Source organism: Amphibalanus amphitrite, unplaced genomic scaffold (genome assembly GCF_019059575.1).
Source record: "Amphibalanus amphitrite isolate SeventyFive unplaced genomic scaffold, NRLGWU_Aamphi_draft 000050F_arrow, whole genome shotgun sequence".
Classification (NCBI taxonomy): Eukaryota; Metazoa; Arthropoda; class Thecostraca; order Balanomorpha; family Balanidae; genus Amphibalanus; species Amphibalanus amphitrite.
In genome coordinates, this window is record NW_024881546.1 from 1,246,083 (window position 1) to 1,271,312 (window position 25,230).

Genomic DNA, 25,230 nt, shown 5'->3' on the forward strand with positions numbered 1-25,230 from the left:
AGGTATATGTAGGTAGGGGCACCACGAACAGGGGCGGATCCAGGAATTTTCGGGAGGGGGGGGGGCGGCAAGTCGAAATAGGGGCGACCTGGCAATCCGGGGGCGCTCCATACAAAGGGGGCGCCAAACCCTCAAAATCGGGAGTTAAAAACCGCGCCGTGCTGGGGGCGTTATTGCGCTCCCCGTCAGGTTTTTCGCATATATCTGAAAAACGGCTGAGCGCAGCGCCGCCATTTTCAGTATACCTTATCATGCATCTTTTCTGCACATGTTGTAAAAATTTCAGACGCGGGTGGTGGAAGGTCAGGTCACCAGGTTATGCCAAGTGACCTAACCTAAGAAAAAGTTCAAATGCTCACCATTGCTATACCGACTGAACGATCGCTTTGAACCTTTCAGCGATTGATGAAAGCAACAATATTCATGAAATGTATATCTCGGAATTTCGATATCTGTGACCTAAGGTCAGGTCAGTTGTGCGACGTCTCCATTAGGTAGGTAGGTATGATTAAGTCTTTGGGAGAAAACTGAAAAGCATCTCTTTTGGACGAGCGCCATTCTAGACAATATCAAGCATTGGGATACATATAAAATTAACACACTGAATAAGAACATTGCACCTAGTGTGACCACTCATTATGTCCCAGAGGTCATCCCATGTCATGAAAGGTCCACAGCAGTTTTTTTTTAAAATAACGTTTGATAGATTCATGCTAGAGCGATAAAAACACCTCAGTTGTGTTCAGCTCGACGATACGCATCGACTGCTATGCAGCATGACCTTTCCCGGTCAGGTCATGACCTTGACCTGAGGTCAAATTCTCAAAATTACTTTTCATAAGGTCAACCTTTAGTTTGTTCGACGTGTCTCGACGACAGAAACGCAATGCTGGCCAGGGGCCCGGGAACGATTTTCAAGTTGGGGGGGGGGGGCGAGCCTAAAATACCTGACATGATGCATTATATGAAACAGTGGCGTAGCTAGGGGTCTAAGGGGACACGTACCCCCCCCCCCCATCGGGATAAAAGGGACCCTCGGGTCCGAGGGGCCCTGCGGCGCCATTTGACCGCTGAGGGTTAACGATGGCCATATTTCTACTCAGAAGGGCCCCATGGGGCTCGTCAGAGCTCCTCATGGGCCCTAAATAGCCACACTAAGATCTCCACAAGGGTCCGACGCCGGCGTCTGACGGCCTCTTGCGGCTTTTAAGGACACCTCGGTGATCTCCAAAGGCCCGTTACTGGCCTCTAAGAGGTCTTACCGGCCTATGAGGGACCAGTTCTAGGGGCATTTCCCGCCTGTGATGGTCCCACACTTATTTTTCTGAGGGCCCCATGACGGCAACTGTGGGGCCCTCGTCGGCGCCTATGAGGGCCGGTCTCTAAGGACCCCACAGGACTTCTTCTGCCGGCGTAAGGTCCCCTTGCCGGTCACTGAGGAGACCCCCTGCCGGCTTGTAGAGAGTTCGCGTCAGCAGCTCTAAAGGCCCCACACCCGTCTGTAGACGGCTCCACACCAGCGTCTATGAGGATCCACAGCAATACGCCTGTAAGGACCCTCATCGGCGCCTCTGAGAGAATCACACTAGCACCTCTGAGCGCCCACACCGGCACCTGCATGGCGGCCCCACACCAGTGCCTCTAGAGGCCCCTTACCGGCGGCTCTGAGGGCCCTACGCCGGTGATTCTGAGGGTGCTACCGATAACCGAAGGCACTACACAAGCCCTTAGTGTCGCTGAGCTTTAATCCCATACCGGCCCTCCGAGGGCGCCACGTCAGTGCACTTATTGCCCCACACCCCTCCATCACATCCGGAGCGGGTAAACTGTGTTATACCTATAATAGCAACGATTTTACCACCGTTGTACGTTATGTATTTCTCAAAGTTGACTCAAGCTGGTGCAGTATAAAATCTAGCCTGCCAAACTTATGGCCAATATCAGGCCCAAATCAAAGCGGGATGACAATAGCAGATATTGTCAAATCGATACCTACTGTATCAGCAGAAACCATTCAGATGGCAAGGAAAATGCCATGTGTTGATGTGTAGATGTGTAAAGGAAACAAGAAGGAAAAAAGTCCGGAAAAGGGAGGAAAGATCTTTTCTCGCTGCCTCAATGTTGAGGGGGCGCCGCCCCCTCGGCTCTAAAGTTGGGGGGCAAGCGCCCCCGCTGCCCCCCCCCCTGTTCCCGGGTCTATGAATTGCTGGCAAACGTAATGCCGAGACTCTCTTGAGTCAAAAGTTATTGCAGGAAAACATTGTTCGTAAATCGGCTATTTTAGAGTCTTTTGCCCTCTGAAGGCTAAACCGTTGACCTGAGGTCAAATCTGAGCGCAGCTTACAGTAACACCTCTGAAAGGGCTATCGAATGCGCTTTTCTGCGGCGCTATAGCTCTATTGGTTTCCGAGTTATGTGCCGCTGCTTCGAAAACGGAAAAATGTTGAAATAGGCAACATTTTACCTTTGATGACCTCTGGTGACCTGACATTTGACCTGACCTAAAAAATGACCGTTTTGTTTTCGTCCTGTTTTTGGACGATCTTTCGAATGCCGCTTATCGCGTGTCACTACGCGGCCCAGAAGCCGAGTTAGACGAGGGAGTGTGACCCTCCCAAACTCAGACCATCAGCACGGCACGGGTTAAAAGTCGTAGATGGGCACCGCTACCCTAGCAAAAGAGATTAGCAAAAAGGTGGCCTCCATTTACTGGTGCAGTCCTTCTTCTCCCGGTGATATCCCTCCTTTTTCTGGAAGCGTCTCACTTATACTGGTATGCCTCACTTCTCCCGGAAGCGACCAACCTCTGCTTGGATCGCCTAATCCCTCATGGGGAGACCCACTTTGCTTAAGTCGCCTCATTTCTTCCTCCTAAGAACGACCAATTTGCTGTAGGCGGCCCACTTATCTGGGACGCCCATCTTCTGCTAGAAGTGCCCCTCTTCTTCCTGATGCGTCCCACTTCTACTACGAGTGCACCTTTTCTGTTGGGGCGCCCCTGCTGAAGAGTCTTTTTTCTACTGTGAATAGGGCAGCCCTCTCCTGTTGGGCGACCCCAAATTCTGCTGGAGGCTCCCCACTTCTGCCCAACTTTTGATGTGGTGCCCCTCTCTTGCAGGGGCACTTTTCTTTTGCTGGAGACGCCACTCTTGTGGGGGCGCCCTTCCACTGCGGGGAACGTCTATCTTTTGCCAGAGACACCCCTTTTCTTCTTATGGGGCTCCTGTTTTTTTTTTGCTGGGGCGAGGCGACCCTCTTCTGCTCGGAACGGGGCACCCTTCCTTTTACTGGGGCACCGCCCCTCTGCTGGGGTTGCCCTTCCGCTGTCAGGGGCGCCCCTCTTGGTAGAATATACTCCTTTTTTGTAATGGGGCGCCCCTCTTCTACTGGGGGCGCCCAACGGCTGCTGTCTGCTGGGGCGCCCATCTGCCGCTGGGGCGTGTCTCGTCTGCCGGATATTGTCAATGGGGCGCCCATATCCTGCTTGGCGGGCCCAACCTCTGCTGGAGGCTCCCTATTTCTGATTAACTTTTGCTGTGGCGCCTCTCTTCTGCTGGGGCGCCCCTCTTCTGCTTGGGGCGCCCGTCTCCTGCTGGAGACCCCTCTCTTCTGCTGGGGCGCCCCTCTTCTGCCAGTGGCACCCATTTTCTTCTTATGGAGCTCCTTTTTTGTTGGGGCGCCCATCTGCTGTCAGGGCGCCCCTCTTCTCGGAATGGGGGCGCCTCTCTCCGTTTGCTGGGGCGTCGCTCCTCTTCAGGGGTGCCTTCTCCTGCTGGGGGTGGCTTTCCACTGCCAGGGGCGCCCCTCAACAGAATGTATCTTTTTATTCTTGTAATAAGACGTTCCTCTTCTGCTGGGGGCGCCCATCTGCTGCTGGGGCGACTCTCATCTGCTGGGAATGGGCAATTGGGCGTCACTCTCCTGCTTGGTGAGCCCAACTTCTGCTGGAGGCGCCCTATTTCTGCTGAACCTTTGCTGTGTCGCCGCTCTTCTGCTCGGGGCGCCCTCTCTGCCGCGGGATATGGGCGCCTTTTTCGGATGGGGGGGGGGGCGGCCGCCCCCGTCGCCCCCCCCCCTGGATCCGCGCCTGACCACGAATCAAATTCATGAGCATCCACTAGGAGTTTTCCTGTATCATCCCCTGGTGCTCGCACGGTTGAGACAAAAACGAGTAAGATTCTGGCCTGCAATACGTCTTTTCACGCAACACGATCCAGAAAAAACTAAGGTATTAGCTCAGAATTCAGATGTGTTTGACAGGTGATTTTGAGCATGCAAGACAGCGTCTATAACGCATTTAGGTCTTCGGCTTTTGGAGGGGGGTCAACTGACCCTCTCAGACCATTTGGAGGGTCATGACCCCGTGCCCCCCTCCGCCAGGATCCGCCACTGAGTTATTCATGCGTTGCTGTACATAGGAGGTGTGTGAAAGAAAAGTATGCCTAGCAAAAACCTTTCTATCAAATTTTTCAACAGGTCCACTACTGGACCTGGACCACATGGACTCAATGAGGGCCCATGGCTCTCTGATGGTTCACGGAACCATTAAGGGCCCACTAGCTTGTGGTGGACTACGACTCATTGAGATCTACTCACTGCTATCGGGCTCCGATGCTTGAAATATGAGATAACACTAATACAGGCCAAAATGGCTGATTCCTATGTGGATCTTTTAACAAACAATAAGGTATTAGGTATCTACCTATTATTCGACACGTCTGATCATAGAATAATGATGATGTTGAATAATATGTTGGTTGATTGACAAAGTACGGTTGAAGGGCATATTTTCCGTGTTTTAACCTACCTTATACCCTCCCGTACTTTGCATCGTATGTCGCGCCTCCATCCAGTAGGAGGGGAGAGATGAAGGGGACTGGACGGGAGGGGGGGAGGGTGTCCGCTTCGGTCGTCGGCCGTGGGTGTCGCTGCCGGCGCGACTATCGACTCCGGTGGCCGCGGCGCGGCGGCGCTTGCGCCCTGCGCGCCCCGCTGCCCAGTGCCGCACGCCGGGCGGTGGCGGGTGGTGTGTGACGCGCCGGCGGCAGGGCGGCGGCGGCCCGTGAGGGGAGCGTCCCCTGAGTGAGAGGACTGCCGGACAGCGGGACACGCTGACAGCTGGGTAAGTGCAGACGGCTCGGTCCGCGGCACCACGCCGAGTAGGGATATGTTGTATCATGATAATATCTCGTGGCTTTAGAATATCAATATCTGTTCTTCAAGCTTCAAAATTACCTGCCCGTGACCTAGCCTCTACTCAAACTAGCTGAAAATGACCTAAAGGCTGAAGGCTCAAGCCTCAAACAGCGCGCAGATGACAATATTTTCGAATCATGTGGTCAAACTGTCATAAGAAGTGCAACCAGGGGCGGATCCAGGAAAACCCCAAGGGGAGGGTCATGAATCGAAGTGGTGCCCCTACCTATACCCAAAATTAAAAACTCAACGGATTTCGTCCACTTCATTTTGGTGGTGCCCCCATTTTCAGTTTCTTTATTTTTATTTTTTATTTTTAGTCAGTATCTTAACTCTTAGCCACAACCACATTTACCAATTGTAAGCAGGTATATGAATGTGCTATGTGTATATATGTTGTGGACGCTGAGTAGTGAGTACTTACCAGGAACGTTATCAGGTAAGCAAATCGTTGTCAGTCCGACGAACTTTACCCTGGCGTCTAAAGGGTCTGTCCTTGACACTTCAGGCTTGTCAGGGGCACCAAAGTCCTTCGAGGGACACCACAAACCTGTCAGGGGCACATACGGCCTTGTAGGGGCACCACAGGCCCGCCAGGGGCACCACAGGCCTGCCAGGAAGCAGGGGTACCACAGGTCTAGCAAGTATACACGACAGGCCTGTCAGGGGCACAACGGGCCTGTTGGGCCCATGAGCACCCCTAGGGGCAGGGGCACCACAGTCCTTCCAGGGGCACCGCAGGCCTGTGAGGGGCACCAGCGGCCTAGCAGGGGCACCAGTCAACACAGGCCTGCCAGGGGCACCACAGACCTGCCAGGGGCACCAGAGGCCTGCCAGGAGCACCACCGACCTCGCAGGGGTAACTTGGGCCTGTCAGGGCCCAGGGGCACCACGGGCCATTCGAGAGGCACTTCAGGCTTTTCAGGGGCACCATAGTCCTCTCAGGGCGCAGGGGTAGCAGGGGCACCAGAGGCCTGCCAGGGGCACTACAGGCCTAGCAAGGGCACCACTGGTCTATCAGGGGCACCACGAGCCTGTCATAGCCAGGCATCTCAGGCTTGTCAAGGCCCAGGGGCACCACAGGTCTGTGAGGGGCACCAGCGACCTAGCAGGGGCACCAGTCAACACAGGTCTGCCAGGGGCGCCACAGACCTGCCAGGGGCACCACAGACCTGCCAGGGGCACCAGAGTTCTGCCAGGGGCACCACCGGCCTCGCAGGGGCACCTTGGGCCTGTCAGGGGCACCACGGGCCTGCCGAGGGGCACCACGGGCCTGCCGAGGGGCACTTCAGACTTTTCAGGGGCACCAGTCCTCTCCGGGCGCAGGGGCACCAGAGGCCTGCCAGGGGCACCAGCGGCCTAGCAAGGGCACCAGAGGCCTGCCAGGGGCACCACAGGCCTAACAAGGGCACCACGGGCCTGTCAGGGGCACCTCAGGCTTGTCAGGGCCCAGGGACACCACAGTCCTTCCAAGGGCACCGCAAGCCTGTCAGGGGCACCAGAGGCCTGCCAGGGGCACCACAGGCCTAGCAAGGGCACCACTGGCCTGTCAGGGGCACCCCAGGCTTGTCAGGGCCCAGGGGCACCAGGCCCGTGGTGTCCCTGCTAGGCCTGTGGTGCCCCTGGCGGTCCTGTGGTGCCCCTGTCAGGACTGTGATACCCCTGATAGGCCGGTGGTGCCCCTGGCAGGTCTTTGGGCCCCCGGGCCTCAAGGGGGGGCATGACCCATGTGACCCCCCCCCCCTTGGATCCGCCACTGAGTGCAACACCTGACCTATGCACATTGCACAGGGCGTCGTCTAAAGGATTTCCATGTAGACGAAAAATTCTGATGACCACTGTGACGTCACACCTAAATGACGCCATGCAAGGTCGTAATCTGTAAGAATCTTTGCAAGGTCAATGATGCATGAGCGAAGCATCGGATTCGGATCTTGCAAGGAATGCAGGAAATCACGATGCTTAAAAGACTAGTTTCAGTCGTTTCAGATCATTCCCGGCGCCAAATAACAGTTTCCACATTTCCCCTTTGACTGACTTACCTATGTCAAGGTAAATGGTAATGGTAACTATGGTAAGGACAAGTTACGGGCCCGATCCGATCTCAAGTGACCTTGAGGAAAAATTCAAGCTACTTATACAAGTTGTGGAATCCTTTTCCTTGGAGGACACCGGGCCTCCAAGTTTCAGCTCCCTATGAAAGTTCCTCTGGCTCTGAGGCTTCTGAGCGCTCAGCGCGCTGCGAAGTTGTGATGCTCGCTCAATCGCAAGATGCTCGCTTTTGATGACGAAAAATGTTTCGACATCTTCGTAACTGGAGGAGCCCATTGAAACCATTCATTTGCATGTGCATTCTGGTTAGGGATTGAATGTCATGCCCAGTCATGCCAGTAAACAAGGCCGTGCCAGGTATTTTACTTGACTTTTATATGCCTTACTTTTTGCCGTATGACCTATATCTGATTTAATGAAGCTTACGGTGAAAAGGGATAGCATTGTAACTTATCCTTTCCCAATTGCGCATGATGTGAACGACGGTTAGGTTCCAGCTTCATTTAGGGCAGCGAATTTAAATACTGCTGTATTTTAGAGAAATACCTAGGGATAAGTGTTATATTATTTGACCTTGAAACACGTTTTAGACCATTTTAGACCCCGTTTTTATGAGTGGTGATGTGTGTGTGGTATGCTATTTCACAGGGCATTTCTTGATACTTCCAATATTCCCAAGCATGTCCATTTCTAATTTGAGGCAGTCAATTATTCGAAATTGTTTCAGCGTGCCTAGCAAAGCCATCTATACCTAGAGTCAGGGATGCGGAGCCGTGGAAATTTCAGACGGCTCCGGCTCCGGCTCCGGCTCCGGAGAAAAAAATCGGCTCCGGCTCCGGCTCCGGCTCCGGGTGAAATGTTGTGGCGGCTCCGGCTCCGGCTCCGGCTCCGAGTAAAATGGTACGGCTCCGGCGGCTCCGGCTCCGGCGGCTCCGGCTCCGACTCAGTACATCCTCTATGCAATCAGTTAGATACGGGTGGAAGAAAAATGGGATTGGTTATACGCGTTACTCTTTGCCATGACCGGCTCACCGCAACCCCGCGCAAACGCACCTCGGAGAGAACTGGCAGAACAAAGGACTAGGAAGCGATGGCATTGGAAACGCAGTCGCCGCGAATTGGAGTTCACTGAACCATCGTAAGCTGACACCAGTCTCGGCTGCATTGGGGGGTGGGAGTGGGGGTGGGGGGTGGTGGGGGGGGGAGGGGAAGAGACGGTGCTGGGAGTCGCAGTCCACTGCACTGGCTTGAAAACAATGGCCGTCACCTGATGACCGGTCCTCATGTTCTGGGCATGCAGTAGACGTGGGGGGGGGGGGGAGGAGCAGACAAGAAGTTGATTGCGTAATGCGTACTGTGGGATACTGGGGATATTCGGCTTTTTTCATTCACTTGATGGCCCATGACGTAAGTAAAGTACCATATGTTTTACTGCCTTGTACTGTCAAACCGAACTAGGTCAATTATTTTTTTTCCTCTTCAAAAAATAAAAAGGAGCCGGAGTCGCCCCCTTTTTTGGCGGCTCCGGCTCCGGCTCCGGCTCCGGGCTATATTGTTTCACGGCTCCGGCTCCGGCTCCGGCTCCGGGCAAAATATGCCGGCTCCGGCGGCTCCGGCTCCGACTCCGGCTCCGGCTCCGCATCCCTGCCTAGAGTGCCTAGTATGTGCGCCATACGGACACGGTGACTGTCTCGTCATTTCCGCCCATTCCACATTTGTTGAGGTGGCTGGTTCAGTATCTTGGCTGATTTTTTCTTCGGAAAATCGGTTGAATATAAGATGTCCCAGTCCAAGAAACGAAGCTCAGCATCTCAGAATGAGGATATCCAATGCCGCACAGTGGTTAACAATAGTAGCCTGCGCTTTATGAGGTAGGTTTAACCGTTTAACCTTTCCTTTCTTGTTCTGAAAGCATTTTTGGTTTAACTGAAGTTTTTGCATGCCATGTCAATGTGAAGGTTTAGATGTAAGATCAAGGCCTTATATACCTGTAAGATGACGTTTCTGTTTCGGAAGCCAAATCTTGGTTTTGGAAGCCCCCGTAAACGGTCACCCACCGCACGTGAGCCTGCTCGTGAGGAGCATACTCATCAGATGAAGGTGGCCGTTCAGCCCGGAATAAGGGTTTTGAGACGTGAAGGAGGGACTGTCTTGAGGATGGAAAAGGGAACGACGGTGACGGTACTGATGATTGTTTGTTTTTAATAGATTTGTAGCTTTAGGTTTTTAGCTTTTCTACTGAGCGGAATGCTCACCGTCCGTGCGCTATCTGCCGGCAGGGGGATGCTGCGCAGTCGGAGGCCGCTGGCGCTGGCCGCCGCCATCGCCGTGCTCACCGTGTGCCTGGTGGCCGTGCTGAGGACGCGGCCGGTGCCCTACCCATCCGCCGGCGCCCTGTCGCTCCAGGATGGCGTGCCCGAGATGCAGGTGGCCCCGGTGGTGGCCTGTCCGCCGGTGCTGGTGCAGGGCGTGCTGCGCGGCCCGGCCGCGCCGGCGGCCGGCGCGCGCGACCTGGCCACCGTGTACGTCATCACGCCGACGTACCCGCGCGCCGTGCAGGTGCCCGAGATGACGCGGCTGGCGCAGACGCTGATGCTCACCTCGAACGTGTTCTGGGTGGTAACCGAGGACGCGGCGCAGCGCACGCCGGCCGTCACCGAGATCCTGGAGCGCTCCGGGCTGCCGCACGTGCACATCCTCGGTGAGTGGACCGCCACAGGCTCAGCATCTGCACATAAAGCTGACGTGATGAAAGCGAATGGAGTGCCTCCCGGGAGATGGAACCCTACATTGCAGGGGGTTCTATGATGTGTCGTGTAGTGCGATGCATTTGTTAATCAAACAATGCATATAATTGATTGTTTCACAATGCATTGCTGAGGGACTTCATGTCATTTTTAACTTGCTGGAGCGTTTGCATACCTGTAGTCATGGATCACTGGACGAAAACATTGCATAGGTATCTCTTTGCAGATACGGCAAACACTGGTTTACCAGTTGCCTTTTTCCCGAGCATTTCCCGAACTTTCGCTAGCACATAGTCACGAAGTACCGAGACTTATCTGTCACTGTATGATAAGTGGCGTGGGGCCCGGGGTGCGGATGTCCACATTATCGCGGGGCTCGGGCAGATGTCGTTTCTCCCGCGCCACGGCGTGGGCCGCGGGAGGGTGATATCGGTCTGCGACGCGCCCTACTTGGAGCTCTGAGCGGCCCGCTGTGTCCCGACCGCGCCTGGTGACGGGTGGTAGCTGATAGAAATCGTACCTGCTGCACTGACTGCAGCGCTGGTAGGTACAGGTCTCGCGGGTTTTAGCGGATGGGTTTGCACCTAGAAAATTTAGTGTACTTCTGGCTATATCTTCGTCGTCTTAAGCTTTTAAGTATTGAAGATACGATCGACTTGTTGGGTAACAAGCCGGCCATGATCGTGTAAAATGGCTTCATCGTAGATCGATTAGTTTCTGAGATATAACCGGAAATGTAAAAGTGCAAAACCTACCGCTTAATCTCGCGAGAGCCGTACATACGTACAAATCTGTTCGGAAATTTACTTGCTACAGTATCTACGACTCAGACAACTCAGAGTTTAACTAAAATGGCACAGCACGACTCAGGCAACCACAATACGACTAATTTTCGCGGGCTGCAGCGCGCTTTATGGTGTCAGAGTCCAGACTCTTGATGCATGATACGAAAAGTCTCCCGAGCCGATGCTCTCATCTCAGTTCGAAGAATGACCCAAATGACCTGACGTACCTACCGTTAAGCCGTTAAGTTGCCGTTAAGGCTGACCCACAGCTTTCAAGCGTGCGAATCGCGCCTCAGCACCTCCCATTGGCTGGAAAGTGGAATACATTCATGATTTTCCGCTTCCAACCCGCAGATTAATGCGCTATGAGTTGGGAATGGAAAATATGCCATGTATTCCAATGGGAGGCGCTGAGACGCGATTTGCACGTTTTAAAGCTGTGTTCCAGACTTAATGGCATGCTCAGACCCAAGGCCCTAAAACATACAAAAAAACATATATATAAAACATATATATATATAAAAACATAAACTAAAACATATAAAAGCTCAGACCCATGGTATCGGTGCCATTCTCCTCCTATATATGGCCTTGATTCTCCTCCCGTCCGTATGCTGTTCACCAGCCCGCTCACACGGAAACCCAGCGGGCTGGCCGCTGATTGACGCCTCCATGACGCGGCAGGTCTGAAGCCGGAAAAGTACTCCAAGGAGGCCGGCTTTAAGGGCGCCGTGCCTCGCGGCGTGTCGAACCGAATGGCCGCGCTGCAGTGGCTGCGAGAGAACGCCGAGAAGGGCGTGTTCTATTTCGCCGACGACGACAACACCTACGACTACCGGCTGTTCGCTGAGGTGGGTGGGCTCTCTCCCGACACTGTTTGGAGGCTCTGTCGGCCAGGCGCGGATACAAGGGGGGGGGGGGGCATGGGGGCCATGGCCCCCCCCTTGGCCGATTTTTTTTCAAAAATAAAATAAAAAGTTAAAAATTTAAAAAGCTGAAAAGGGGGCCTCCTGAAAATAAAGTGGCCGAAATCCGATGAGTTTTTTTTTTTTAACCTACCCACTTAGTTATTTCTTAGAAGACTAGCTGAGAAGACTTCTTTGTTAGAAGATTGGTAAAGCTTTTCATAACTTGGAGGTCTCTTATACTCACAGAGATGACCACTTTTACAGGGCTTCCTAACCTGCACAGAGGGCCTCCAAGCCTGCACAGATGTTGAGATGTTGCCTGAACAGCTAGATAAGCTCAATAGACGCAGTTTTTTTTTGGGGGGGCCAACAAGTGGGAAGATGGGGCCTCCAACAGGTGGGATTATGGGGGGGGGCCTCCTGGTTTCTAATGGCCCCTCCCTTGGAGATTTTCTGGATCCGCCCCTGCTGTCGGCAGTGGTTCCTTGCAGCACGATCTGCATCTGCTCTTCGTGGTCCGCGCCAGTTGTTTGCTGTCGCATGTTTTGTTACATACCATAGTATGGATGGGTATCTGAATTGGACATGTGTATAAGTTCTTACGATAGACCATTACATGGCCAACAACAACGTGATTCTCACTGAGCAATCCCTTTCATCCAAAAATAAAAGAAATGCCTTCTGCCTTCCACACTCTGACTGGCAGTGCTTTCGTGTTGGGATGAGCCCCTCCTCCATATGTCGTGTCACCTACACTGACCCTGTGTTTACCACCGCGCTTACCCCGCCAGCTGGCGCGCACGCGGCGCGCGTCGGCGTTCCCAGTGGGTCTGGTCACCCAGGCCGGTCTGAGCACGCCCGTGGTACGGAACGGCGCCGTGGTCGGCTTCTACGACGGCTGGATCGGCGGCCGCACCTTCCCGATGGACATGGCTGGCTTTGCCGTCAGCGTTCAGCTGCTTCTCGAGGTGAGCCGCGGCGCGGGACTTCCCGGTCGGGCGGCGCTGCAATGTGTGCATGACACTGCATCTGGAGACGGTCGGGCTCGCGCTACTTTGATGTGACTGACCTGTTGGCATCTGGCAGATCAGCCGTGCGGTGCAGGCACAATACGAATAACGGGACGGGACGGGACGGGACGGGACGGGAACAGAACGACATGGGGCGGGCGGGGCGGGACGGGACGGGACGGGACGGGACGGGAACAGAACGACATGGGGCGGGCGGGGCGGGACGGGACGGGACGGAACGGAACGGGACGGGACGGCATGGGGCGGGCGGGACAGGACGGGACGGGACGGGTCAGGACGGGACGGGACGGGACGGGACGGGACGGGACGGAACGGGACGGGACGGGACGAGAACGGCATGGACTGTATGTACGAGACGGCACGGGGCAGCACGGGACTTAACTGCACGGAACGGACGGCACGGGAAGAAGCAGGTGAATGCACAGTGAGAGGTCATCGTCCCATGCAACATCATGCACCCGATGAACTGTAGGGAAGGCCGAGTCACCGTCAGCCACCCGCAGTGCATGCAATATGCATGGTGGCAGGCGGACCAACGCAGGTCTTGGCAACCACCTACCTTTGTGATTCTAATTATGCTCTAGACATGTATATCTGATTAGATGGACGTTTGAAAAGGATTAATATCAAGTGATGGTTTTCCATAGACTGATTGGTTTGACAAGCTAGGTAGATGATAATATTTTGTTATCGTTTGTGTTTTAGAACCGGTTAAATTAACAGCTGATGAATTATATGAATTTGGTGGCACGGCTGGCAGGACGCCAGTTCGGCGAAGGGAGTCGTTGAGGGAGGAGCGAGGTCATACCCCGGCTCTGCCATTCTCGGGCGGACTGGGCGGTTCCCCAGTCTCCGGACGGGGCTCGGTCCGTTCGCCCAGCTCCAGAGGACACCCCACTCTGGAGACGCGCGTCGGCCACCGGCCGTCATGGGATGGATCCACGTCGGGTGGGCTGGGTGTGCCGACGCTCCGTATCGTTGCGACAGGACGTGCTCGCTCCCAGTGGGTGCGAGCACGCTGAGCAGCTGTTCTACACACACACGCTATCTTTCACCCATGGATGGCTCACAGTCGGCGTTAGCTATCCGTGCCTCACCTTGCTGGCCGGTTTGCTGGAGCTCAAAAGACGGAAACTTACATCATCGATGGTTGGTGCAATATTGTTCCAGCAAACACAGCGGTTTTGTCAAAGCCCGTTAGTGGTCACCAGAGTTTCGTAGACCAGCTGAAAGTAAAGTCAAACAAGCATTGCCTTTTAGATCTAATGAATTCATGACATCTGCTGCATCATACATAGGTTGAGTCCAGCTGGGGTGAACGAACTTTGGCGGTGCGGTCACAGTATGGGTCTGACCTACTATGATGGCGCGGGGAAACTCTGGCGGCACTTGGTCCCCTCCCCATAACAAGGCTGCTCAGCTGGCTGGTTATACATCGCCATGCAATATGTATCCACCACCTGGCGCCCGACTGACCGGCCCGCTCACGCGACCGACCGAGTGACCCGGTCGGCGGCCGGCCTGTCGAGGCCGAGCTCCATCGCGCTTCAGTCATCGACCGGGCCCGCGCAGTGGGGCAGCTCTGCACATTATGCATGCGAATATCCCGCGCGTGCTGCAAGCAGTGTACATAACGGCTTAAAGGGACCCTCCCACCTTCAAAAAAGTTAATGAATTGGCATGAAAGTGATGTCGCTCGGTTCAGAAAGAGCAAAAACGAATATCTACCAAATTTCATAGAAAAATATTCACCGGTTTTCAAGATATTAGACTTTTACTTTTGTTTACTTTTTGGGATCTCCGCTGTTCCTAGCGACTTTATTTGAAAGTGCGGCATTTGTTGCGCGCAAAGCAGCATATACCACCGCGTGCTACAAAACGTTTTAGTCAAACATTTAACGGACGTTCGAAAGCCTGATGACGTCATCAGATTCCCGTAATGGTTAAGAGATAGGGACCACGCTGGTCCCACCCTGCAAGTAAAGGGAAGAAATTTCTTGAACACCATAAAGCTGCGGGGGTTGCGACCAGGATAAATGGTGGTTTCTGAGCCTGGCCGCAAACTTGGCTATCTCAACTCAAAACTAATGTTAAGGTGGGAGGGTCCCTTTAACGACAGCGCGTCTACTCGCTTGTTAGTGCTCACTTATACTTCACAGTACGTGTTTGCATGATTAATAGTGAGAAACGTGACTGGTGACACTATTGAGGGACATGGAGAAATAATAAACGAAAAAGCTCAGTGTGTGTTCATGCCGATATAAATTGTGTGCTTCATGTGGCCACTGTCGACTATCTATCCATCAGTGACGTGCAGGTAAGCTGTAAATTACAGTGCGATATGCACCATGCAAAGTGCCAATCATGATAACCTTTCATTTTCCCTAAAATAAATTACAAAGCCATAAAGGCCAGAGGGTAAAGCAAAGTTTAGGAAGGTTCAGACATAGAGATCTTGGTTCAGAGACCACTTAACTCAATTAGGTGCTTAAAAGGTACGTACTCATTTCACACATATGGCTTGATACGGTAATCATCATTTCCTAGTACTTAAACTCCACAGCTGCTAAAGTCGGCAGCACTGAGCGGCCTCGGCCAGTGACTCGACGGTTGTGCGGTGCACCACCGCGCAGTGACCCGACCCGTGCGCCGAGCGGCCCCGCTGCACAGTGACCCGACGGCTGGTGTGTGGTGCCCCCCGCTGTCTGTGACCCAACCCGTGTGTGGTGCCCCCCGCTGTATGTGACCCAACACGTGTGTGGCGCCCCCCCCCCCCCGCTGTCTGTGACCCGACCCATGCGTGCCGCGCGGTGCCCCTTGCCGACGGCGCGGCCGGTAGCCCGACGCCTGATGTGGCCGGCCCCTGACGGCCTTTCTCTGCGGACAGCACCCGAAGGCGGCCATGCCGTTCACGGCCGGCTATGAGGAGGACGGCTTCCTCAAATCGCTCGGCCTCAAGAAGGACGACCTCGAGCCTCTGGCAGACAACTGCACCAAGGTAAGGTCCGGCCGGCCGCGGGCTCGCCCCTCCGGCGCCGTCGTGCGCGCCCGCCGGTCCGCCGGCTATCGGCGCCGGCTATCGGCCGCGCTGCCACCTGCGAAACGGGCAGCCACGCGGCCACGTCACAGCACTGACACCGGACACCCCCGAGCGCCGCCCACCCCTCCCCTCGCCCCTCCGGCGCCGCCGGCGCCACCCCTGGGCGCCGCGGAGGGGACCCCACACACAGGCGCTCGTTTGTGGGCTTACGCGGAGTGTTGGTAAACGCGATGTAGAAGAAAGGATAAACAACAAGCATGCACCCTAAAGAATGCACCCGAACCTGGGCTTGTTCATGTGAGCCCGACAAAAGTGGATAGGCACGCTATCATTTGCTATCTGTTGAGCAATGCGGCTGGTTCAATGTTTGCGCCGATTATGTGTTTTCTAGGTACGGTGATGAAATTCTAAAGATATGTCTTACACTTGAAAAACTCAACACTGGCGTTCCCTTGTCAACGCTTGCCCCAAGACATTTTTAAATCGCCCAGCGCGGCGTTATGAAGCCTTATGTTTTAACTGGTCTATTTTTGTGATGTGCAATAAACATCATTAATCATTATGCGTCGCATCAATTTTTCTTTTTTCCTGTATGTTTGATGCAGTCTTGCAATGCAATCCAGCCATCCAAGAAACTTTGCGCGAGACGTTTTCTTGGATGGTTTTCTTGGATAGCTTGATTTCATCGAGGGCTTCTGTTTTAAAGAAAATTTGTAAGCTTTGCTGCACTGTTAAGTAATTAGAACTGCCAGTATTTCAGTACCTAACGTGTAGTTAATGTTACTGTATTTTATTTATGCATATTTCGGCCTTTTTTAAGCAGATAACGAGCGATATTAAGAAACATACAGGAAATAATATCTAGGACTCTACCGCGACGAAATATTTCTATCTCGAGTTTTCAAAGAATTTCATGCACTCGGCCAAGGCCTCGTGCATGAAATCCCTTGAAAACTCTCGATAGAAATATTTCGTTTTCGCGGTATCGTCCAAGAATGTATAATACTAAAGGCATAAAAGAAAAATCGTGGCAATGCAAAACACAATTCAGCAACCAGATGGAAACGGGACAGTTTTCGCCTAAATGGGATCGTATGGACCCCTCGGTTTCCAGACCATGAGTAGCCCGAATAGATAGCGGCGGACTGGCAATAAGGACCGAACGGCGGTAGGTCGGACCGATCCCCCGCCATGTGATAGGCGCTATAAAAAGTCGAATATTAGCGAGTGTAAAGAACCTACAAAGAAAGACGCGGCGAATTGCTTGCAATAAACCGCATGCAGATCGTCATTCACAGGAGTAGGCACAGTTCTCGTTTCTGCGTGTTTGGAGTTTTTTTTTCAGCAAAAGCGAACCTCGAAGGCTATGTTATCGGTCAATACGAAATATGTAATTATAAAATACCGCACGGGGCTGGTAATGATCTGGTAACGGTATGACGAGGATGTGGATTGAGCCCATCCTGCGCCCACCCGACTGGTGGCGGGGATGAACTGCGTTTGGTCCACCCGCCGCGCCGATCGGCTCCAGCCGCAGCCAGTTGAAGTCGGTTGAGTATTGAGTAAGACCATAGTGTAATAAATAAGATGATAAATACGTCTCTCAAGTGACCACGTACCACGTATGGTAAGACGACGGGCCGTGTCTTGAAAGGGTCTTAACCCGTGCCCCGTTGGGGTCTGCCGAGCAACGTGCCCTGTGTGTGTGTGGGGGGGGGGGGCATTTTGGCCCCCCTCTAGACCTCGAGAACCACGCAACATAGAGTTCAGTGCGCGCAACATAGTGACAAGTTGCAAACAGTGTTGGATAGCCCCAACGGAGAACTAGGGGAGAGTGGGGCAAAGCGGCCACCCGGGGCAAAGCGGCCATCCATCGTTTTAGCCCTCCACAGCTGGCGTCAGTTCCAATTTATGATTTCCAATTATACTTCTCTTTGCGGTCGTTCGAATGAGCCAGACCGGGGTTTCAGGCCCATCGCCATTGTTCTGTGAAACACGGAAAAGCATTTCTTGCCAGGTTACCAATTATGTTTACAATTTTTAAATGTTATTTTATTCCATAACCGTTTGGAATTTTTATAAGCGTTTTTGTCCATGCATTGCGTGGTTATCGTACATGCCTTCTACCAATTTTAATGCTTTTTACCCCACTAATAGCTGAGCTGGAATATTTTTGTCTCGGACGGTATGCGCGGGGCAAAGCGGCCGGGGCAAAGTGGCCAGCCCCCAATTGGCCATAAGTTGTTTCCATCTGGATAAAAACATTATTTATATTCAAATGTGTCGTCATGCATTCATCTTGGCCACTTTTCGGTTACATGAGTTACCAAATTATGCAATTAAATGTTTTTCCAAGAAAATTCTTTCTTTGTTTAGCAATAGGTGGGACACTGGCGGATCCAGACTTGCGTTTTGGGGGGGGGGGGCAACTCCTGCAAGTAACCAAACCTAGGGTACCCCCAAATCCTGTTTTCTCATCGGATTTAGGCCACTTATTTTTTCGTCACAGCCCTGAAACGATATTTTTTAAACTAAAAATAAAAAAATAGAAATGGTAGCCCACCCAACCCGAGCCTAAATATTACTTTGAAAACACTTCAAATTGCTTTTGTCGACCAATTAGCCCGCTCCGGGTCGGTGCGTGGCGCAGCCTTCGCGGGCTGGGAGGTGTCGGTTGGACCCCCTGCCGTTCGGCCCCTGATTAAGCTAGAGCTCGCGGAAAAAAAAAAACAGGCGTGTTGCCCGTGAGTGACGAGACGAAGCCGATGATACCCGATTTTAAGGTCCTTGGTCATTGGTTGACCTTCCAGGGCGGTGTTTCACGGTCGTGCTGACAGCCGCTGATAGCGCATTCCGCGAGCTAAGGCCAGCCTTCGGTAGTGTTGTGGGTATAGGCTTGTTGATGTCTCCATTGAAACCAAAAGTGCCATCAGCGCTGGCAGCGGCTGGCAGCGTGCCGTGAAACACCGCCCAGGTCAGGTCACAGACCCAAAAGACGGGAAAATCAGGACCTGTCAGAACCTCCTAAAGTAAGGCTGTAATACGTTTTTTTGTGCTGATCACAAATTTCATGTTAGTTTGGATCATAGATAATGTCTTCATGCGTTTAGACCATGTCGGGGCAGGTCAGGTCAGATCAACCAGTAGGAGTACTTATGGGCGTCCGTATAGCAGGTGTCCACTACCACTGGCAGCTACGTAACATGATACGAAGGCATCAAAACCAGACATGTGCTTGGATCCGGAAAAATGGATCTGAGATCCGATCCCATGGATCCAGATCCGAGATCCATTCAGATCATAGATCCAACCCCTCCATTTTGTCGAGAGATCTACTGGGATCATAGATCTGACCCTTCAATTTTGTCGCTAGATCCACTCGGATCATAGATCTGGCTCCCCAATTTTGTCGTGAGATCCATTGGGATCATAGCTCATAGGTGCTCAAAATGTTAACAACTTTCTTTCATAAGAAGTTATGAATACCAAAGTATGGTTAGAAACAAACAGTCTTATACAAAGGACATATTAGTAAAGGCATCCAGTTACATTATACAGAATTCAAAATAAAGGAGGCTCATGACAGTCACAACTTGAGAGAATTGAGTGACATGAAGATTGTTCACAGTTCACATACCAGTTGGGGGAGGTTTGGTCAATGGTTGTCATTTTTAGCACATGCCATTTTTGGCAACCATGTGCTAAAAATGACAACGCTATCAGCTATTTTTAGCAACGATGAAGCCGATTTCACTCCTCAGTGAGGAAATCACGATTTTGGAAATACAAGCACTGATTTTGGAAAAGAAGTGCTGCCACCTGGTGCAAGAAGAAGAAACCAGCTTTAATATGGCCGTTGCTTGTATGGTAGTCCAACGTTGAAGTATACCCTTTTTTGTGGCCCGAAGTTGGAACTTTAAATTGAAGCATCCGAAAATGATCGATATTGATCGAAATCATGATGTTGATGAAAAAAATAATATGTTAAGTTGAGAGAGGAGGCCATTTTATCCAGATGCGGTGGTTTACTTCTTGAAATTATTTTTGCTTACGATGACTGCCATGTAATGAGGGATAATTAGCAGCCGTCATTAGCAAAAATAATTTCAAGAAGTAAACTACTGCATCTGGATAAAATGGCCTCCTCTCTCAACTTAAAATATTATTTTTTTCATCAACATCATGTTTTCGATCAATATCGATCATTTTCGGATGCTTCAATTTTAAGTTCCAACTTCAGGCCACAAAACAAACTACCATACAAATAACAGGCATATTAAAGCTGGATTCTTCGTCTTGCACCAGGTGGCAGCACTTCTTTTCCAAAACCAGTGTTTATCTTTCCAAAATCTTCATTTCCTCGCTGAGGAGTGAAATCGGCCTCATCGTTGTCAAAAATAGCAGAATCGTTGTCATTTTTAGCACGTGTGACAAAAATAGCACGTGCTAAAAATGACAACGATTGACCAAACCTCCCCCGACTGATACCTACCAACAGAAAAGTTTGCATTAACAATTAACATAGAGGTAAGTCAAAGTAATGACTAATGAACAATACATAACTAGGTACCTACCACATCACAATTCATGTTAGAACCTAGGTACATAATGATATTGATAAGACAATCTTGCATTAGACAACCATGAGGCTTTCCAGTTTCCACTTTCCAGCTACCACAGTCCACAATTGATTGATAAACAATAAAAGATGATACTAACACATGTGGCTTGGTTAGGTAAAGGTATTTCAATCTATTGAAAGAAATATTTGATAAAATAAACTGAGATATAAACAAAAGTATAAAGATATTCAACAGCCTGCGGAAGCGGTGGGAAGCGAAATATCAATTGTCATGGCCTTGGATATTTACCGTAAAATGATTATTCAGTATCTAAATAGAACTCGTGACGTCATTTCAAATAACAAATGAGCTAGGCGTTCTACCTTCGAGTATAATGAAAATAAATAAAGAATCAAACTGGAAACTCAAAAGTCTGGAGTTTTTTAAAAAGAATGTTCATTTTTCTGCCTCACATGATTTTACGATACGATTGTTTGTGAATATCATCTTTGTAGCGTTGAATTTAATGACGTAAAAGTAAGCTGACACGGTATCACATCGCCCAGAGCGGTGTGCGCCTTGCATCTTTGTTTTATTCATTTTTCAAAAGAATAACAATATCTTACGTCATTAGTTTAAAGGGCCTATTACGGGGAATCTTTTGGAATCATTACGGTTTTGGTCAAATTAAGATTTTTCATTGGTCAAACGATAATGACGTAATAAAACCATATTACCAAAACGTGAGCTGTGAATTTCGTTTGTCTTTTTTTGGGAGGCTCTCTCATAACAAAAGCACAGCATGGCACCACACGTGGCACGATGCCAAAAGTAGGCAATCTGAAGAAGTTGATGCCATTTTTGAACTTGTAATGTTATTAGGAAAGTATTAGAGGTTGGTTGCTATTCTTACTAAATCGAAATTGTGTTGCACATACTAATAGCTCATACGAACATTCTGGATTGGGATTTCATACCTGGCAGAAGTGGATTGCTGGATTATTTTTAACAAAACTGACCTATTTGGCTTCCAGGTTTGATTCCCTAACATCTGTCCATAGGCGGCAGAACAGGGGGGGGGGGGGTGGCACCAGGGTACAGTGCCCCCCATAGATTTTGGCATTTTAACATTAGCCCTACTGGCGTTGCATGGAAAGAATGGGACCAAAATGAAAATCTGCAGTGCCCTGCTGCCACTGCATCTGTCTGTACTGCTTGTTCATTGAATTAAAGTGGCTGTAGCTTGTTGATAAGATTGTCATCAGTGCTGTCATGAAAAAGTTACAATTGGTCACAAAAAGTAGCAATATGCATGTTCTTGGTTTATTTTAAATGTAGTACAAATGTTGTTTATTTAAATTCAAATTTAATGATGATACCTAATGATTACAAGTGGTCTTAACCAATAACCATGTCCACAAGTGATAATTCTCAATTGTATTGCACTGTAAGGTGTACAATTATGTAGGATAAGGGTTTCATTGGCTACATGTTGTCGTGAGATCCATACAGATCATAGGTCCTCCACAAATTTTTGCCCGCTGGATCCACAGAGATCATAGATCCGACCCCTAAATTTTGTCGAGAGATCCATTCGGATCATAGATCCAACCCCTGAATTTTGTCGAGAGATCCATCCGGATCATGGATCCAACCCCTCTATTTTGTCGAGAGATCCACTGAGATCATAGATCCAGCTCTCGGATCCAAGCACATGTCTGATCAAAACTACTTCGTAAATGTTCAAATGGCTGCAAAATGCTAAATTCAAAATCAGCTAAACGAAACTATCCTAGAAACATGTTAAACTCGGAAAAGTGCACCGAGGTCATCAAAGGTCAATGACCTGACTTGACCGTAAGGTGACATTGGCATCCGCCCTAATGCGTGGGAGCAACATCACATGTTTGAGCGTTTTAAACCACGAAAAGACTATAAAAGCGCGGATAATGTGAGCCGACATACGCCGAATCGCTATTCCGGCCAAACATGGCCTCCAACATGGCCAAACAGTCTCGAGAAATAGGCCACAAGTCAAAGTTCACTTGGGTCAGGGTCATGAAATTTTCAGACTTTGTCACCATGAGGGTACTAAAGTTTCGTCGCGATCGGCTTCACGATAACTTCACGATAACCTTACACGATAACTTCACACGTCGATCGAGAGTTAAAGCATGGATGAAGGAGAACCAGGGGATGAAGGTTCTTTCATCCATGGTTAAAGTGTGCAATAAGAACTTCTTGGGTGAAGACAAGACCAACACTTTTATCAAGCTCACAGATTTTTAATGATACGGTATTTTCTCTCTACCTACTACGCCCTTCTCACATTCATTTTTCTTAAGTGTTTTTGGGGACAAAAAATATATGTTGTTCCCCTTTCAGGCTTGGGGGCATGACCTCGTGGCCCCCCTGGATCCGCTAGGCCGAAACTAACTAGGTCGTTTTCAAACGGTCTGATATTTCAGGTCATAGTTTGCAAACGGCCGGTGTTTTCAGGTAGTTTCATATGGCCTGACTGGGCCAGGCCGTTTGCAAACGGGCCGAATTTTCATACGGCCTGTAACATAGATTTCGACATCTGTCGTAGCATCAAATGCTGATGTGGCGCACTCAAAAGCCGGAATTGGTCCTTGGATGCCGTAAGGACCCTTTTAAGAAATAAGTGACCCGACTGACCCTTAGAGATTGGCCTGAGCTGTGACCGAAATAAGCCTTTTACCGTTTCGCAGGAAGGGACAAAAAGGTCCCTCATATGCTTCTTGTACAATTACGAAACAAAACAAGTTTTTTTTTTCAACGAAAACTCAGTGAGTTTTCCTAAAAAATTTATTGCGCATATTCCGTGAATGAAAAGTTGCCGGGTCATGTCAGGTCAGGCTGCCACAGCAAGTTTGTTAACTTGACAGCTCAATCGATATTTATGCAATAAGACCTTCTCGGGTGACGATAAGACATGACGACACTTTATGAAGGAAGCTAGTAAACCCGGTAGTTTCTCCATAGGCGCGGGAACCGGGGGGAGGGGGCAGTGGTGGCAGCTTGCCCCCCCCCCCCCCAACTCTGGGGCCGTGCGGGCGGTGCCCCCACAACTTTCAGACAGAATACCGCTCCTTTTTGCAAATGTTTTCTTTTTTTGTTGAAAAAGCCAAGGGATGAAAAATAAGTGGCCTAAAACCGGCGAGAAAACTATATTTGGGGGATCCTAGGTTGATCTCTATCATGGTGTGACCTCCCCCCCCCCCGTCTAAAAGTAGTTCCCGCGCCCCTGGGTTTCTCTACGCTATTGAATCACGCTGCTGATTCTAGTAAGTATCTACTACACAACCTTCTCACATTAATTTTTCTTCGAGCGTTTTGGGGGGCCAAAAGATATGTTGGCCCCCTCTTTCAGGCTTTTTGGGCCCATGGCCCCGGTGGCCCCCTTGAATCCGCCAGTGGGGGCGGTGCCCCCACAACTTTCAAACGGAATAGGTACCGTCCTTTTTTGCAACTGTTTCTTTTTTTTGTTGAAAAAGCCAAGGGATGAAAAATAAGTGGCCTAAAACCGGTGAGAAAACTAGATTTGGGGGGACCCTAGGTTGATCTCTATTATGGTGTGCTCCCCCAGTCTGAAAGTAGTTCCCGCGCCCCTGACTTTCTCTACGCTATTGAATCACGCTGCTGATTCTAGTAGGTATCTACTACGCAACCTTCTCACATTAATTTTTCTCCAAGCGTTTTGGGGGGGGGGGGCCAAAAGATATGTTGGCCCCCCTTTCAGGCTTTTGGGGGGGGGGCCATGGCCCCGGTGGCCCCCCCCCCTGGATCCGCCAGTGAGGTGGGAAGATAACAAAGTAAACATCCATCTTCCCTTAAACCTTGTCACCATCAAATACCCTAGTCGTGCATGAGGCAACTATTCTGTTTCTCATATCGGGACTTGAGAAGTCGCCAGTGGCCGCTTTGCCTCAGGGATGGGGCAAAGTGGCCAATATGCTATAGGTTTAAAGTTTTGTCAATATCTCCCATATGTGAACGCCTTTGGAAATGAAACGCAGTTGGAATAAAAGACAATTTAATAGGGATCACATTGGTATAGAAAGAATCTTTCCAAGTTTAAAAATCAAGCGTCGGCATCGTTAGAAACGTTAGGGTGGCCGCTTTGCCCCACTCTCCCCTACCTTGTGACCCAATTTCATTGACCTCGGTCAAGCCGATGACATCACAGGTCAGGTCAAATGTCGAATTTTCACCGTTTACAGGCATTTCAAGAAATGTGTTGTAAAATCGAGTGAAGTGCATGTCATTGAAAATCCTCGATGGGGATTTGTTCGTCAAACACATATTTTCCTATTTGAGGTCACTGCTACCAGGTCAAGTCACAGAGGTCAGGTCACTGAGGGTCACAATATGAAATTATCATGGATGCATGTTTTATGATCCATTTTTTCATGACAAATGCGCTTATGTGGGTCAGGCAACCTTCGGGGCCAGTTTAGGTTATGTTCTGGTGAAGGTCAAGTCAAATAAGGTCAAATTTCATACTCGATATTTTTGCATAAAATGGGTATCGATTCGATGCCGCTCGTCACGGAGAGTGCAATTGGAGGTCTTTGTTTTGCGCTACTGGTCTATAATTGCTAGAAAAAATGACTTCAAAAATTTGACGTAATCAATTTTGAAGTTTATAATTTGCTAAAAAAGGAGGGATGGATCCAAAATTTGGTATGTAGATAGAGAGCAGGGACTCATATATACAGACATGTGCATGTATCCGAGAAAATGGATCTGGGATCTGATCCCACGGATCCTGATCTTTGTGAGCGTTTCAATATTTCATGTCTTTTGCTCATTTTTGCTTGAACATGACCTCAGTTTGACCTCCATAACTCCTGACCTAAGGTGACCTAAGACTTGAAATTTTGTG

General features: G+C 50.4%; 1 protein-coding gene across 3 annotated transcripts in view; it reads left to right on the forward strand.

The window, feature by feature from the left end:
• Positions 1-5,020: 5,020 nt before the first annotated feature.
• The window catches only part of LOC122377779 (DNA-directed RNA polymerase II subunit RPB1-like), a 31,669-nt gene continuing 11,459 nt past the window's right edge, over positions 5,021-25,230 (forward strand). The window contains exons 1-6 of one of the 3 annotated variants that reach the window (XM_043358191.1): positions 7,703-7,996; positions 8,898-9,119; positions 9,528-9,949; positions 11,465-11,631; positions 12,480-12,656; positions 15,607-15,717. In XM_043358191.1, the coding sequence (XP_043214126.1) occupies positions 9,028-9,119; positions 9,528-9,949; positions 11,465-11,631; positions 12,480-12,656; positions 15,607-15,717 (969 nt within the window). In that variant the 5' untranslated portion in view covers positions 7,703-7,996; positions 8,898-9,027. Of the gene's footprint in view, positions 5,123-7,531; positions 7,606-7,702; positions 7,997-8,897; positions 9,120-9,527; positions 9,950-11,464; positions 11,632-12,479; positions 12,657-15,606; positions 15,718-25,230 lie in introns of those variants that run through there. The other 2 variants (XM_043358192.1, XM_043358189.1) reach the window with 2 other exon arrangements.